The sequence below is a fragment of the Sciurus vulgaris genome (assembly GCF_902686455.1).
Source record: "Sciurus vulgaris genome assembly, chromosome: 8".
Lineage (NCBI taxonomy): Eukaryota > Metazoa > Chordata > Mammalia > Rodentia > Sciuridae > Sciurus > Sciurus vulgaris.
The window spans coordinates 143522883-143539541 of record NC_136468.1 but is presented as its reverse complement, the minus strand read 5'-3'; the positions used below and the strand labels follow the sequence as shown (position 1 = coordinate 143539541).

At 60.0% G+C, this 16659-nt stretch overlaps 1 protein-coding gene across 1 annotated transcript; it reads right to left on the bottom strand.

Annotated features, from left to right (window-relative positions):
* Nucleotides 1-758: 758 nt before the first annotated feature.
* On the bottom strand, nucleotides 759-10212 carry LHX5 (LIM homeobox 5). The gene is made up of 5 exons (XM_079150836.1): nucleotides 9710-10212; nucleotides 7523-7746; nucleotides 6619-6896; nucleotides 5747-5912; nucleotides 759-2073 (listed from the first exon to the last, which is right to left on the bottom strand). The coding sequence occupies exons 1-5, from the start codon at nucleotides 9880-9882 to the stop codon at nucleotides 1706-1708; spliced, it is 1209 nt and encodes a 402-aa protein (XP_079006962.1). The 5' UTR covers nucleotides 9883-10212; the 3' UTR covers nucleotides 759-1705.
* Nucleotides 10213-16659: the final 6447 nt, after the last annotated feature.

Sequence of the window (16659 nt, the reverse complement as noted above, 5' to 3'; positions counted from 1 at the left end):
AAGGGAACGTGCGAAGATGGTAGAGGGGATTGTGTTGGGGTAGTGGCCTCGGGGCCCCTAAATCTCACCCCACCCTCCTGTCCTGCTTTCCCCCCAAGGACATAAGAGTACTGTGGAACTAGGGAGCCCTGCAGCCAGATGTCCCCCTGCGGGACTCTGGCCTAATGCAGCCTTGCAGATAACGCTCGCCCGCATCCGGGCCTGATCCTTTTCCTTCCCTCCTTCCTTCCTTCTTTTTTTAAAAATTTTTTTAGCCACCTGCAAGTAAACGGAATCCTTTTCACCTACTAGACACCAACAAATCACACATGCATTCACTCATCAAATATTCTGAAGGCCTACTCTGTGCTTGGGCAGGCTTGAGGTCAGGCAGGGTATGACCTAAAACCGAGGACACAGGGCCATCAAAAACTGGCCACCGATTTTCCCAACCTGGCGGGCACCCAACAGCTGCCCCTTTGATAAGGAGAGGTCTTTGTACCCACTGAGGCTGTCGGATGCCAGAGAAAAGAATGGTCTCATTCACTCTGTCAAGGTAAGAATAACAAAAGAAGGAAAAAAAAAAAAAAAAACCCAGAGACAAAAGAAAACCACACAGCATTGAGGGAAAAAAGAATTTTTTTTTATTAATCTTTCTTCTTAAAAAAAGTTGATTTTTTTGTTTTTTTGTTTTGTTTTTTTTTAGGTAAACCTCTTTCTGCCCCCCCTCCCCACTCTGTCCACCCTCCCTCTTAAAAATATAAAAATGTCCAGCCCCAGATAACTAGAGTACAATAAATAAACAGTAAACACAAAAACATACTTTATTTGTTTCTTCTTTATACAAAATAAGGAAACTAGAAGCGTTCGACTTCCAAAAAAGTATAATATTGTACATCCTGACGGCCCAGCCTCCAGGCCCCGGGGCAGGGAGGGTGGTCTGTGGGCCAGAGCCCAGCAACTTGGTGCTGGCCCAGGGGCAGAAGTGGGCGGTGTTCAGTCCAGCCTGGACCCCGAGGCCCAAATAAATGTCAGCGTAAGGAAGGGCAGGCAGGGAGCTGACCCCGCGGGCCACATCCCGACAGCCCCGCTTCCTGGAAGAGCTGACCTTCAGCCTTCAGACGGCCACCAGGGGGCGCAAGCCTGCAGGGGGACCGGCCTCCCGTGTCCCCCCATCGGAGTGTGTTCCTCTCTCGTTCCCTCTCCCTCTCCATCTTCTCTCTCGGGGCTGACGCTTTCCTCACCCCTCTCTCTCCCTTTCAATCTCTCCTTTTTCTTATCAAAAAATTTTAAAGATGAAGAAAGCAGAGCGAGAAATGAGATTACAAAATGCCACTCGGATTGCAGAGAGGGAGGAAAGCCCCGTCTCCCCGGTCCCCTGGCCTAACCCTCTCTTAGTCCTAAGAGCTGGCGGGCGGTGGGGGCCGGGGACAGTGGGGGCGTGCTTGGCCTCTCCGACCCTCCGGAATATTGACTTTGGTCCCAAGACATTGCTCCCGGGTGCCGGGAGCGCGCCGGCGGCCGGCTGGAGCTGGAGAGCCCAGGGGTGGAGGGGGGGTCGGCGCCCCTCGGCGCCCAGCCGACGATCCCCTTCCAGTTGGGAGCGGACCCGAGAGAGAAGCCCAGAGGGAGACGGGGCCGCGTCCGCGTCGGGCGTTTTGGTTTCGGGAGGCTGCGTCCGGGCTGCGCCCCGGGGGCCGTGCGCAGGGGCGGCCCGGCCGCGGCCTTACCACACGGCGGCCTCGTTGAGCTCGGGGTTGGGGTGCGACAGGGGTCCGCTGTAGCCGCTGGTGCCGCTCATGGGGAAGGGCGGGCTGGGCCCGCCGCTGAACACCTCGCCGGGCATCGGGTGCAGCGCGCCGGGCAGGCCCGGCTCGGGGCTCGGCGTGTCCGGGTGCGAGATCATGTCGGTGAACCGGGGGTTGTCGGCGGCGTGCGGCCCGGCGAGCGGCGGCTCCAGCGCGCCCAGCGGCGTCGAGCCGGGCCCCGAGGCAGCCAGGAAGCTCGAGTCGGCCGGGGACTGCGCCTGCGACGGCGGGCCGTGCGCGAAGAAGTCGTAGTTGCTTCCCGGCGCGTAGTAGTCGCCTTGGTAGTCTGCGGGAGGCAAGCGGGAGGGGAGAGGCAGCAGTGAGGGCCCGCCACGTCCCGGAGGAGCCGCGGGATCCGGGGAGGAGACCGATGGGAAGGAGGCCTGGGACACGTCCACGAGGTCACCGGCGCAAGGACCTCGCAGATGCGAGATAGGGCGTTAGTGCGGGACAGCGCGACCATGACTCAGAGACCCGAGGCGGCCTGCAGAGACCAAGGGAGAATGAGGCCCGGGCACCTGGTGATGGGGGAGGACGCAGCAGACCCTCGGGTAAGGCTGTGGAGAAAGATAATGCGAAATCCCGAAAGGCCAGGGCCTCCGACTGCCAGAGACAGAGGCAAGAGAGGCTCAGAGACAACGAGGGAGACAGTCCCGAAAGACGCACATCAAGTCTCAGAGATGGAGGGAGACAGCAGTGGTCAGAGACGCAGAGACAGCGAACGATTCCGGGGTCTTCGAGTTGGGGGGTAGGGGCCAGACAGCGACAGTGAGAGACCACGGACGCGGAGTGAAAAGCAGCGGCGAAGAGGCGCAGCAGCGGGGAGTCACCAGACTTGGAGATGGCAAAGGAGACCCGGAGACGCCGAGGATCAGCACAGAGACCAAGGGCCAAGAGATCGGAGGTCGGGTAAAGTCCAGGAAATGCAAAAAGAGACGAGGCAGCGCGGTTACAGATACGCGAGGAAACCTTGGGGGTGGACGGAGCAAGACCGAAAACGAAGACCGAAAGGACAGAGTCCAAGAAACCGCTGGAACGCTGAGGCTGATAAGCAGGGGAAGGAGCCGGGCGGCAATGAACTGGCAGCGCAGAGCAGTGAGGAAAGTCCGGCGGCAGGACCAGGCCAGCGGTGGCAGCGCAGGAGGGCTGTGGGGCTGAGTTCTGAAACCGTAACCTGGACGCAGAGCACGCGGGGCCACCCTAGTCCCTTCTCTGCCGTCCCTGAGCCCCACCGACCTGGTCTGGTCCTTTGCCCCTCCAACCACAGCTCCTGCGACCCTCCTGATGCAGGCAGAGGGGTCCCAGAGAATGCGGGCTCTGTTTGAACCTCCGTGCTAGCCTGGAATAGAGAAAGCCGACCCCGGTCACTTGGGAAAGGGAGAACATTCGCAGGCACCTCCGGGCTGGGGCTTGGTTCTCCAGTCCGCCAGGACACCAGGTTCCGACCAACTGTGGACGTTTAATCCTTTTGAGAAGCTAATGATATTTATCTACTCTCGCAAACGGACAGATGTGTATTTCCCCCCCAACTTCAGGGGTGCAGGGAATCCATGCCACAGGCCACCCTCCCTCAACAAATTGCTTCTGCATCAACCCTGGGGCCTCCTTCCATGGCTTCTCCTCCAGGTCCTTGGGGACAGCCTGTTTCCCTCCCCACAAAGGTCGGCCCCTCAAGAATTAGGGTAGGGGACCCTACTGAAAGGAGCACCTTGCAGCCTGTACTGGTGGCAACAACCCGCTTTGTACGGCGGGAAAACCAGCCAGTCCCCGAGCCAGCGTCTCTTCTGCACACCCACTCCTCCTACTCAGTCCTGGAGTCTCGGTCACAGGCCAAGTTTCCGACGCCTCCCCTCACCACCGCCCTCCGCCCCCTTTCTTCTCTAAACCCTGAAATCTGTCCAAAATGGGGGGTGGCGTCTGGAAGCGCGCCTTGGAGACAGCTTAGGTTAGGCTATGGCTCAAACCGACGCTGGTTACTTTTTTGAAACCACGAATTCCATTCTCCCGGAAAGTGAAGGAAAAGGTTCAGAAAGGCGATTTGGGGGCCCCAAACGGACAGGGATGGGGCCGACCGCGGCTCGCAGCGAGCCGGCAAACCAGAGAAGGCCGCGGCCCCCGCGCGGTGCGCGCCGCCTCCGCCCATATGGCGGCCGGGCCGGAGGTAATTGGAACGAACGCCGTCTGAAAAGGGCACAAAAGCCGCAGCTGGGGCTTTGTCCGCGCTCCCACGGGGAGCCGCCGGCCCCGCCGCCCGGCCCCTTTCTCGCTCGCTGCCGGCCGCCACCGCCGGGATCTCCCAGCGCGGATTAGGCGGGGCTGCCTCGCTGGGGGCTGGGGAGTCCTGTTCCCCGCCTCATTCCGGGATAAGGGGGGCCCCGGTGTCCTGTCCCCCACCCCCGGCAGGCGCGCAGGGAGAGGAGGCGGCGGGATCGGTGCGGGGCGCACCGGTCCTCCGGAAAACTTTGGTTAATTACTCAGGCGGGGAGAAATTCCGGGTCAGTACCGCCCCCAGCACCTCCCCGCTCCAGCCCGAGGTTTTGTGCAGAAGGAGGCAAAGCTGGATGCAAGGAGTGCGTGAGCGGAGACCCCCGGAGGGCACACCCACAATCCCGACTGTCCAGGGCTGGGCAGTGGACGCTACCCCATGTGTGCCCACGACCTCAGAAAAGGACATAGTTTCGAATTTTGCTCACGATTTCTAGGGACCTCGATCTCTTCTCAGGATCTAACCTTCCAGCAACCTCTGGATGCCGGTCCCAGGTTCTCTTACCTCCCTCCAGGAGGCCCGAGTCCTGCCGCCCTCCTTCTTTCTCCCGCTTTGTCCCTGGATCTACTTTTTAAAGGGAGGGTGCCGTTATCAAACCGGGTTTCTATCCCAGAGCAAGCCTGTGGCACTCTCGGGCTAGGCACTCCTGGTTGCTCCCCAAGTTCAGAGGCTCACTGATAAGCGGGAGAAGTTGTCCTCTCCATCCCCACCCCAATGGTGCTGGGAGGCCCAGACTCAGTGTGCAGATGAGATGAGACAGGAGTGGGGAGTTGGGATGGGTCACTCGAGCCCCTGAGGAGGAGGAGCATGGGGAGAGAGGAGGGGAGGAGAAGAGGAGAGACCAAGTGGGATGCGCACCCCAGGCTGAGACCCCTAATGCTAACTTTGGAATTCTCCTTTTGCAATTGGGGTCTCAAACCATCCAGACCCAAATATGAAAAGTGGACATCAAGACACCCCCAGTCCAGATGAACCTCTGCCTGCCCGGGATAGGGGGCAGGCCCAGCAGAGCAATCACTGGCGTGCGGGTTACCAGTGCCAGACTCACAGTCCGTGGTCCCCCATCCCCCAGCAAGACAGGAACCACTGCCTTGCAAGCCAGGGAGGAGGTGGCCAGCAGTGGACCCACAGCAGAATCTCAAGCAGGGTTCCAGCCATTGCCAAGTACACCCGGCGCAGGGGCAGGGGCAGCAGGAGGGCTGCGTGTTCCCATGGGCCGGTGGTCTTGTGGATTTTTCAGTGCCAGCACTGCCCTGAGGCCGGGGAGTGTGAGTCTCTGGGTCTCTTTCTGGGTGGGTCTCAGTGACGGTGTGCGTGGGGTGGAATGGACCTGTGGTGTGGGGCTGTATGCAGTCCTGCGTCTTGAAATGTATCCCTGAAATCTCTGAATGAAAGCGGGTGTGCGCGTGCCCGTGTGTCCTGGGGTGGTGGGTGAGGCCGCGAGTGTGGTTTCTTCTGGTGTGTGTGTTTGTGTGTCACTGTGCCTGCTTTGTGTCCAGGAGGTATCTGTGGGTTAATGTGCTCTTGTTCATGCGTATCCGTCCAGGGGCGTCCTTGATCGCCTTGCGTCAGAGGGAGGGAGCGAGGGGTGTACCCAGATGTCCAAGGCGCGCACAGGCTAGGGCCCCTGCGCCCTCATCCTCCCGCACAGTGCGGTCAGACGGCGGAGCACTACTTCCCCGGAGCCCCTTACCTCCGTAGTAGGTGTATGGGGTGGACCCCAACATCTCCGACTCATCCAAGCGGCCGCCCAGCGGACGCATGCGCCGCGGACTCCGGAAGAAGGCGTGTCTCCGGGCGCCCAGCGCGCTCAGCTGTTTCATCCTGCGTTCTTTGGACCGTCGGTTCTGAAACCACACCTAAGGACAGCATTGGGGGCAGTGAGCTCGGGGTCAGGGGCTCCCTCGCTCCTCCTCCCGCTCGGGCTGCCCTGCTGGAGCCTAGCGCCTTTTGCGCGCCTGGACTCCCTTGAGGCGGGGGCCCGGCCGGATTAGGCCGGTAGGGGTGGAAAAGGGCCTCGGCGAACCAGCCAAGGGTGAAGGATTTCGCGGACCCGTGGGGCGACTCATAAAGACTTGGGCTTCCCGGTCCTCCGCTTGCCCGCGGCCTGACGGCTTTATAAAGGCCTCCCGCCCGGCAAGACTCTCGCCTCCGCTCCGGAGCGGGGCTCTGGCCGTTTGTCTGTCTGCCAGCGCATCGGTCGGGGCCGGGACACAGCTTTTCTCCGCTGGGAAGATGTGAGGGAGGGGGGAGGGAGGGGTCCTGGACCCCAGGGAGGCTTAAAACCTTCGCTGAACAGGGCGGGGAGCGGAACTCAGAGAGGCCAAGTGGCCAGGTCCACAATGGCATCTTCAGGAGGGCAGCTGGGCGGGACTGAATCTTTTGGCTCCAAGTTCCCCACCTCAGGCGGTGCCCAGCTGTCCCCGGCCTCGGGTGCACCGTGTGTCCCTAGATCAGAACCCTGCGCGTTGCTGACAGGGAGGCTGGGCGGAGGCTCCTTTCCAAGAGACTCCCGGCCCCCCACCCCGGTCCGGGTGGGGAGGAGTGACCCGACCCCGGCCGCACCTGGATGACCCGCATGTTGAGGCCCGTCTCCTGAGCCAGCTGCTCGCGGATGTGGCGTGTGGGCTTGGGCGTGGCGGCGAAGGCGGCCTTGAGCGTCTCCAGCTGCTTGGCTTTGATGGTGGTGCGCGGGCCGCGCCGCTTGGTGCCCGAGTTCTGCTCCTCGTTCTCGTTGTTGGCCGTCTCTTTGTCCGACGAGGTCGAGTTGTCCGTCTCCTTGGGGTCGTCCTGCAGTGGGTCCTGAAGGTCTGGGGACAAACTGCGGTCCGTACAGGATGACACTGCGGGCGGACGAATTGGGAAGGGGACGTCAGCGGCGGCCGGACGCCTCTCGAATTCCGTGGCCGGTTCCATCCGGACCAGGCTACCGCCTGCCGGCGCGGGGTTCCCTCCCAAACCTGCGACAGCCCCTCCCCCCGGGACCCGGCGCCCGCCCACTCTCTCCAGGCGGGGCTGGGTCTTTGAAACCGCCCTGCTCAATCTCTCTAAGCACATCTCAGCTAGTGTCCGGGTAAGGAGGGCACGCTCTCTGGAGAGCCCACCTTCTTGGACGCAGGAGGGGACCCCCTTCCCCCGCTTCCACCTCCTTTCCCTTCCTTCTTGCCTCCAGTTCCCAGAGACTGTTCTCCCAGTGCATCTAGAAATTGCCAGGATCCCCAATGACAGAGTGAATTGTGCCCTTTCAAATTCGAGGGAGGGGACCTTGAACAGGCTCCGGAACTGGAGGAGGCCGCTCCCAGCTCCCCTGCAGGACAGGATCCAAATGCCGGGTCTCCCCTGCGCTCTCGGGCCCTGGAACTGCCCAGCGTGAGAGTCTGGGTGGTGAGCTGGGAGCCGAGCGCACAGCCGGCACACGGAGGTGAAGAGCGCCAGCCCCGGGAGGGTGCTGGGGCCGGGGCCTCCATACCTGAGTTGAGGCTGCCCTCCTTGAGGCTGGAGGAGCTCAGGTAGTCATCCTTGCACACAAACTTGTTCTCGTCGATGACGTAGAGCTCTTCTCCCGTGGACAGCTGCTTGTTACACACCATGCAGGTGAAGCAGTTGAGATGGAAGACTTTGCTTCGGGCTTTGCGCACCAGGTCGCTGGGCGAGATACCCTGTGCGCACCCGGCGCACTTTGTGCCGAAGCGCCTGTGGGACGCAAGGTGCCAGTCACTTTGAGGTGGTCCGGGTCCAGTCTCCTCCAGCCCCCTGACCTCTTCCCATTGCCACGGCTTTCCAAAAGCCTCTCTTTCTATATCTGTCCAACAGAATCGTGATTCTGCCCTCCCTGGCCAGACCAGGGGAAGTGGGACAAACGGCCTGGACTGTTCTTGGGATGGAAACTCTCCTGCCTGTAGTGGGTTGATTCAGACTCTCCCGGGCTGCGAAGGAGGGAGCAGTGGGTGCAGCCTACAACCAATTCGAGGCTCAAAGCATCCCGAGGTGCCTTATTGTCACCCACATCCCCGCTAGATCTGCTTGGGTTGCCCCGGAGTCCATGCTCTGGAGGCCAGGCAGAGTTTAAGGCCCGGCAGGCTGGGTTTGGATCCTTCTTTGCTTTGCCTCCTGGATCCTTTCTAGTCTTCTGAGGCCCAGGTAGGGCCAATCTGCCTGGCCAGCTGGCCCTAGCAGCGGGGGTGGGGAGCCCCTTTCCAGGGGCTGGTCTTGAGCAAGAAGGAGGGAACCTTCTGCTAATTCCCAGCACAAATTGGGAGCCTTTCCAGTCCCCACCATGGGATCAGCTGGATCTAGCCAGGAGCTGTGGACAGGAGGGCCTAAGAGGAGTGTCTCTGGAAAGCAGGGACTGAGTTTCAGTCCCCACCCCCAGCTCTGGCCCTGGCGGGGAGCAGGAGAATGTGACCAAAGGCCATCCTGAGGGCTGCAGGCCAGGACATGGGAAATCTCAGATTCCCTTTCCCTACTTCCAGAGCTGATTCCTTTTCTTCCTTGCTTTGCACTCGGGGAGAAAGAGGCCTCCCCCAGAATGGGTGGTGTAGACTCCCAGGGGGAGAGGTGAGATGCAGGGTGTGCGGGGGAGAGGGCTCAGGACTCTGGGGACCCCACATCCACTCACACCCATGTCTCTAAACAGGGTGAATTTGGGTGACATTGATGTAGTGAGGGCATTAGAAGCCATAAGTCACTTTTGGCCTTATCCGGCAGTGTAATTGGCCATATGCACCTTATCAAAAATCATTAGGCGCTTTGCAAGCACCGCCACATTAGCAGCGCCGGGCCTCGGGGCCGGGGAGTTTACACGTGTAAAGGCAAGGCTGACATTTTCTCCTATTCAAATTCCCTGGTGCCGGGCGGCTGGGGCCGGCGGGCTGCCTTTCTCTGTGGTGCTAATCACACCCCGCTTCCCTCAGCGCCTGGAATTTGCACTCACAAAGCTGGCTCTGGGTGCCCAGTGGAAGCCAGCAGGCTCAGCTGCCGAAACCCCCCCCCGCAGGCTTCTAGGCTGCCCCTCAGCCTTTCCCAGCTGGGGAAACTGAGGCCCAGAGAAGTGAGCTGGCCTGGCCTGCGGGGACCCCAACACACCGGGAGGTACGTGACACAGCCCAGGCTAGACCTCAAAGATCCTGGTTCTCAACCTCCATTTGTTTGTGCTTTTCAACACGGGAGGCTGTGTTTAAGGGGTCGGGGGAGCCGAAGGGCAAGATTCCTTCTCACTGTAGCCAGGGGAGACCTTCCTGTGGAGCCGGGAAGTTTCTATTTGTCCAGGAGGGCAACCTTTGGGCTCATGCGTCCTGCTGGAAAGGAGAAGCCTCCAGTGACCCCTAACTCTAGGGAAAATTGTTCTCCCTCGACCCGGGCTTGGCGGTCTGTCCTGGGCTTGCAGCATTGGGTGGGGGCAGAGATGGATGGCCAGCAAGTTTGGCAGGCTTCTTCCCCTGCCCCTCTCCACGGAGCCTCCTGGAGGGCAAGGCAGGCCGGGCAGCAAGGCAGCGTCCTTCCTCCTCTGCCTGGGCTTGGCCCTTTCCAGGACAGAGGCCAGTGAGCAGAATACCTCCTGCTCCTACCTAAGCTCTTGAGCCCTGGAGGCTGGGATGGGTAACCTGGTCCCCCTGCCCCCGCACCCTGGAGAAGCGCGGGCAGGGCGCGCTCTTACCTGAAGAAGTCATTCTTGCAGTAGAGCTTGCCCTCGCGCGAGAAGCACTTCTCGGAGAGGTTGGTTTTGCACTCACAGCACTGAACGCATTTGATGTGCCACGCGCGGTCCAGCACGTTCAGCAGAAAGCGGTCGAGGATGGGCCGCTCGCACCCGGCACAGTGCACCATCATAGCCCCGCACCCTGGCGGCTCAGGCCGCCTCGCCGTCCCTTTGGGCCGCTGGCCCTTGGGCCTCCTGGCCCCGCGGCTGTTCTCCCCCTCTTGTCGCGGCCGCCGCCGGGCGAGTCCGGTCCGGACCAAGACTCGGCGAGTCAAGTCCTTGGACGATCTCTGGCCTGGCGCTGGGCTGCCCAGAGTGGGTCGGTGGGGGCGGGGGTGGCGGTCACAACCTCATGCCACGAGTAGCGCGCGCCCCGGCGCCTGCTCCGGGCTCCTCCAGGTGTCTCCGGTGGCTGCTGGCCTCGGCACTGCCGGGCGGCTTTCCCCGGTGGCGAAGGCGCCGGCACTTTCCCCCACTTTCAAGCGGTCCCGATCCTCATCTTTGTCTGGCCGCCGCCTAATTCGCGCATCCTTATTCAGATTTGGTGACGTGGCGCGGCACGTAGGGGGCCCAGCGGCCAATGGGCGCGCCGTGGCCATGGCAACCTCTTAAATTTATAGCATATCTAAATTGGCTACAGCGTTGCGGTCCGGACAGAGCAAAAAAAACAAGGCACCCGTATTGTTGAGTATTAGCTTCTACCTGGTTCGGAGGCTGCGTAAGTATTTACCTTCCAGTCTGGGGCTGGGGGGCGGGGGCGCGCGACACGAAAACCGAGTTTCTCTTCCTCTCTCTCCGCAAATATTTGGGGCCAGGGTTCCAAGGCCTAGTCAGGGAGGGGTCTCCTCACCCGTTTTGCCATCCCTGGAACTTGCAGAAGTTGCCTGAGGCCAGGAGCGCACTCCAGTCCGCCTCCCCTTCCCCTGCCCAGCCCCACCCCCACTGGACTTCTGTACTTGGGTGCCCGGGTCGGAGCTCTGGTCCGCGGTTCTCCTCCGGACCCTGGATTCTTTTGTCATACACCGAGCTGGGGCCCAGCCGGGCCTTTCTCATGGAGAGAGTGGAGGCCATGCGGTTTGGGTAGCTTTCGCGGCCTGGTCACAGGGCCCGGGGCCTCTACCCAGGCACTGGTTTTGTGTGTGTGTGTGTGTGTGTGTGTGTGTGTGTGTGTGTGTGTGTGCGCGCGCGCGCGCGCGCGCACACACGCGCCTGTGCGTGAGATCTGGCCTGATCCCCTACTCCGGAGTTTCAGGCCTGAGCACAGCGCTCACTCAGTTCTGGGAGTTGTAGAGAGGGGTGAGGTCCACCCGGTCTTCATGGCAGGCAGCGCGGAGGTGACCCTCATCACTTCTCTCCTTTCCTGGCCACACCTTCCAGATTCCAGGTCAGCAGGTCCAGGCGCCGAGGTGAGTGGGTCCTCCCTCCCCGCCCTCCAAGCAGAGAGGCTGCCTGGGCGCTGTTCTCACCCGTCCTGCCAGCTGGGCAGCTGTGTGTGAAGTTCGGCTCCTCACAAGGCCCGGGGAGCAGCACCCTGGCTTTCCCAGCTCCATGGGGCTCTGAGTTTGTGGGGAGTGTGTGTGTGTGTGTGTGAGGGGGTCAGCATGTGTGTGCGTGGCACGAGTGTGTGACTTGGAAGGGAGCGGAAGGGTCCAGGCCTTTTTTATCCCCTTGAGGGCCAGCCTGGTCACCACCGTGACCTCCAAGCTGGGGGCTGGGAAGGTGTGGCTCAGATATTTGTTCCGCTCCTGGAAAGAGGGTAGGGCTTGGGCCCAAGGGTTGGAGTTGGAAGACTGTTGTGCCAGGATTTGGCACCAAATGTTCGTTTGTGTGTATTTACTGAGCTTGTTAGTGTATATTTGCTGTTTGAAGAGCGCATTATTTTCATCTGTTTATAGTGTGTTAATTTTGTGAGTTTATTTTTGGTATGTGTTTTTGTGTGTGCAAAATTGCATGTTGATAACTGCATATGGTCCTCTTCATAGTTGTGTGTTACTGTGTGCCTTTTAGTGTGTGTGTGCGTGCTTGCTTGAGACAGAATGACCGAGAGGATATTTGTGTGTGTGAGTGTGCTTGTGGAAGATTATTTCTGTATGTGCTTGCTAACGTTGATGTGAAGGTGTACTCTAAAAAATCTGAGTGTGTGTGTGTGTGTGTGTGTGTGTGTGGAGATGAGACAGTGCAGGCGTGAGACCCTGTGTGTGACCGAGCTCTGGCTTGGGTGTCTGTGAGTGCAGAATTGTGTAGATCTGTGTGCCGGGCACTCTGAGTACCTGCCTGTGTGTTCAGACAGTAAATTTGTGTTTTTGTGACCCCTCTAGGGTTTGGGGGTGTGTGTTTGCATTTGTGTGCTCCTAGCAGTGTCTACCTTCAGGGCTTGTTAGGAGCAGGATCTGGGGTGCCTCTGTTGGGGTACAAAGATGCTCACTCGCTCCCCAGTTCCTCTTCAGATCAAGCGCTGTCCCCCAGAGTCTCTAGAGGAGAAGGTGGACAGGGAATCCATGGGAACTGGTCCCTGGTGAGTCATTGACCCACCAGCCGGGCCTCTGGAAGAGGAGTCCAGATGGGCCGCTTCTGTGTGTCGGGCTGTTACCTGATCCTGATCCTCGGCCTTGCCCGGGACAGGTGCTACCCGGCAGAGCAGTGAGGCGCTGAGAGCCAGGCTCTGCCAGGCTCAGGAAGAGTGGCTCTCACTTGGCCTCCTCGGCCCTGCCGAGAGAGGCTCTGAGAGCCTCAAAGGAAACTGCAGTTTCTGGTAGCACCTGGCTCTGCCTGCCTGGGGCATGAATGGTCCTTGAGCTCTGGCAGGGCAGAGAGGAGGAAGAAAACAACAAAAACACCCGAGCGCGGGAGAGGCCCCGCTCCTGGCAGAGGCGAAGTGCGCCGCTGCCTCCTCAGTCTTTGTCTCGGGGGCCTCTCCTCCTCCGAGCTCTCTCACCTCTCCGTGCCCAGCGCCTGTGCTCTCTGTCCCGCTTTTGCGGTTTCTCCCTCCCTTCCCCCCTCTTCTCTCCTTCTCTTTTTGTTTTCATCGCGGTCTTCTCTGCCAGGGCTTCCGAGTCCAGATCTGGCTCAGGGCTGCGGTGACTTTTCTCATGGGGCACCGTGCAGGTCTTCTCCCCGCACCCCACTCACACACTCCACAGTCATCAGGCTCCCCATCCGGCAGCGTCTTCTGCTCCAGGCTAGGCACCCGAGTCGAGTCTACTGTCCATGGAGACCGCACAAGAACCTCAAGGACCCAGAGCCGTGCACCTCCCCAGCCCCCGCTCTGTCCGCTCTCCAGCTCTGTGGCTCTCAGACAAACCCTCCCCCTCTCTTCTCCAAGGCACAGCCAGGACTTAGCTGCGGCGACCGCAGGCCAGGTAGGTCGCAAAGACAGGGAAGAGAGCAGAGAGCAGCGGCTTCCCCGACCTGGATATGGGTGGGTCACCCTGGGCTGAATCCCTGGTTGCAGAAGAGGGTTCTCTTTCCGGAAGCCCTGGTCTGACCTCTCAGCTCTTATAGCAGAATTTGCTCAGGTCGCAGCCCCACCTCCAGGGGCTCACCCTCAGTGCTGCCCAGCTCCACCTCCAGAAACCCCTCTGCCAGCCGGCTGCCTGGCAGCCTGTGCTACCTCCCCCGTCCATCACCTTCCCGGTGCACAGCATCCCCAAACGCCAGCAGACCAACTATTAGATGCATTATCCCGCCCAACAGCGCTAACAGATGGCGACCAGGCAGTGAAATCCCCTCCTATATGTAACTAATAAACCGCTTGTGTCTTAACAGGGTAATGCATGGAGACGCAATGTCACTTATACAAGATGTTGATGGAATTTACTATATAAAAATCTTCCTCCTAGAGTAAAGCGTATCAACATTACAACTCGACAGACGGCGGCGGGATAAGTAAAACAGACAAAAGACAAACAAGATAATAATCTGTTTCCAATCACTTAAGCCCCGTAGAGTTAGTAATCTGCGGTTTGCATATTCCCCCTTGAGTTCGGTAATTAATTACGGGCGAGGAGGCGCACACCCGCCCCAAGTGGGAGTTTGAAGGCAGCTGAGGTGGGGCGTCGGGTACCTTTCTGGACTTCTCCAGCCAGGGACACCGGGCAGCGGCCGGAATGAGCTCCTCCGGCCCATCGGAGGAACGGAGCCGCCTTTCCGCAAGTGGAAGAGGACATTTCAGTTGCTCGGGAGCCTCCCGCCTGGGAGAATCTGCAGAAACGAGAACCAGGGCTTCTCTGGCAGCTAGCGTCCTCTCCTGGTCTCTCGTAAGGCGCTCCCTCCCTTTGAGTAGCCGTGAGTGGCCTGCTGTTTGGAAGATCGCGCGCACTGGGGGCCGCGGTGGCGGGGAGACGTAGGGGGCGCGCCCCTCGCCCCCTTCTCCCCTCAGTATCTTGGGCGAAGCAGCGGGTCCTCTCGCGACGTCGATCGCTGCCGCCTCCCCACCCCCAACACGCACGCTCACTCCCCCCACCCCAAGAGCCGGCGCGGCTTTAACATTAAACAAACGCAGCGATCGCCTCGGAGCTGCGCTCTCGGCCGGGTCTGCGCGGCGGCGGCGGCGTTACAAATTGTAAATTTAAATTGCTCGCCGGATTCATTACCTCCCCTCTTTGATTTCAGCCAGCCGTGAAAAATTATACTGGTGTACCACTGAGAAACTGTTTTGCCGCAAAGAGCCCGCGCCTAATCACTGGCTTTCTCCCTCCGACAAAAGTGTAATTATTTTGTTTGGGGTGTAAATATAGGCCGCGCCGCGCACACACACTCAGCGTCCCGCCGCGCCGCAGCGCACGGCCCGCCGCCGGCAGGAATCTGCCCCGAGTAGGAGTGGGCGTGGAGCCTGGGCCCCGCCGCCTGCAGGCCCGAGCCGCTGGTGGCTGGTCTGGCGCTCGGGCGGGACCCAGCGAGCGGAGGTGGCAGAGCGGGTCCCTGGCCTCTGTCCTCTGGAGTTCGGTTTTATCGGAGGACTCTGGGATCGTGTCCATCCGAGCGGACCGGGGTGCGCGCCCGGGGCTGTGATGCATGGGTCAGGTCTAGGTATCGGCACAGAGATGCAGGAGGGATGGCGAGGGTGGGAGTGGGTGAGGGACTCCAGCTGGAGAGCGGCTCCGGGCCCAGGAGGAAGTGTGTACCTGCCCGCGTGGAACCCTGGGGAGCGGGGCGACACGACTTATGCGTCCCACTCGCGCTCCACCGTGGACTGCTTGATTTCCAGAACATCTCTGCGGGGCGCAGGGCCTTCCTGTCAGTTGGACTGTGCACGGCTTAATTAACGGTCTCGTTAACTGGGCAGGCCCAACCTGGGACGTTTAATCAAAAAGGCAGGGAATCCCTCCTCTCCCTCCCTCCCCCCTCTCTCCCCTTCTTCCCTGCTTCTTCCTTCTTTCCTCCCGAGGGCTGCAGGGGTGGAATTAAACCCGCAGTGGGACCCTTCCACAAGTTGACTCCTTCCCCAAGACTTGCCCTCCATGGCCAGGAAGGGGGGTTCCTGAATCTGAACTCAGGCCCAGTCCAGAACTTGAACTTTAAGAGGGCTGCTGGGCCAGAGCTTGCAGGGTGGGATAATAGCCTCTGGGTCAGCTCTTTGGGGTCTGAGCCTCTCCAGGCCCCACATCTCCAAGTTAGAGCAGGTGGGAAGGACATGTCTGAGCCCAAATTCAGCTTTGAACTGTGCTGAGCTGCGCTCTCCAGCTCAGAGACCCCAACCATCCCAGGCAGGGAGTGAGGTTCCTTTCTCTCCTGCAAGCTCCCATCCTGGAGTATACCTCCAAGAGCTTCCACCACTCAGGCTGCTGGGAACAGCACAAGCAGGCGGGCAGCATCCACTCCTGGACACTCATCCTTAGGGCAAAATTCCTGCTCCAGGTTCTGGGAAGGTGCAGTCTGGAATAGACCCCTGGGGGACAAAGAGGGGACCTTGGAGAGACCAGAGGAAAGGTGCACTCAAGTCCCTCAACTTGTGAGGGAAACTGGTGTTTTTGTTCAGAGAGGGAAAATCCCACACGTGGCCCAGAGTTGCCCTGGCTAACATGCCTGGTAGAGTAGGTTCCAGGCAGGCAACTGCACCCCACCAGCCCTGGGTGCACATTGGAACTGGCTGAGATTCTCCTCATCCTTGTCTAGGGCTTGGGCCTGGAGGCCACCCAGTCCTGCATCTGAGGCTGGAGGAGGCCGTGGCCAGGCCCCTCTGGCCCTGCTGAGTGTACCTGAGGTAGAGGTCATCCACTGGGCCCTGAGAGCTCTTGGTAGAAGACGCCCCAGTTCACTCCATCCTGAAGCCCAAGGAGAAGAGCTTGTGAGGCACTCCCAAATCAGAATTAAGGGTCCCTGGACCTTCTCTTGGTTTTCTCTGCAACCAGCTAGCTTGCATTTGGGTCTTCATCTTGCTTCTCCTCTGTTCTCTTGGTCTTTATTATCATTTTTTCTGTTTTGATAGTGCATCTCTCTCTCTCCCTCCCTCTCTCCCTCTTTCTCCCTTCCCCTCCCCCTCCATTCTCTCTTACTCCCTCTCCCCGCCCCTCCTTATCCTACCTCCTTTTTGTTAGCCTAATATGGGTTCCTTTAGAATTTGCCCGACTTTGGCAGCCTCCCGTGTGTGTGTGCGCGTGTGTGTGTTTGTGTGTGTGCATGCGTGCGCTCTTGCGTGTGTATGCGCGTGTGTGTATTTCTCGGTTGCTAATGATTGTGTGTTGATAGAGTAATGCGGTGGCCTCATTAGCCTTTGTTTAGAAGGTGTTAAAAGGGAAATCTGCATCGGAAAGCGGCGGTTTACACAGCAGCGGGGCTGAACACTGCGCGCCACAGCGGGCTGGTGTGTGTGGGGGCACGCCCACCCCCCAGGCGACCACCGCGGCGGATCTGGGGAGGGGGGAGGGGACCCGGGAAGGCGACCCCAGCTCCTTCCTCCCAAGGCGAGT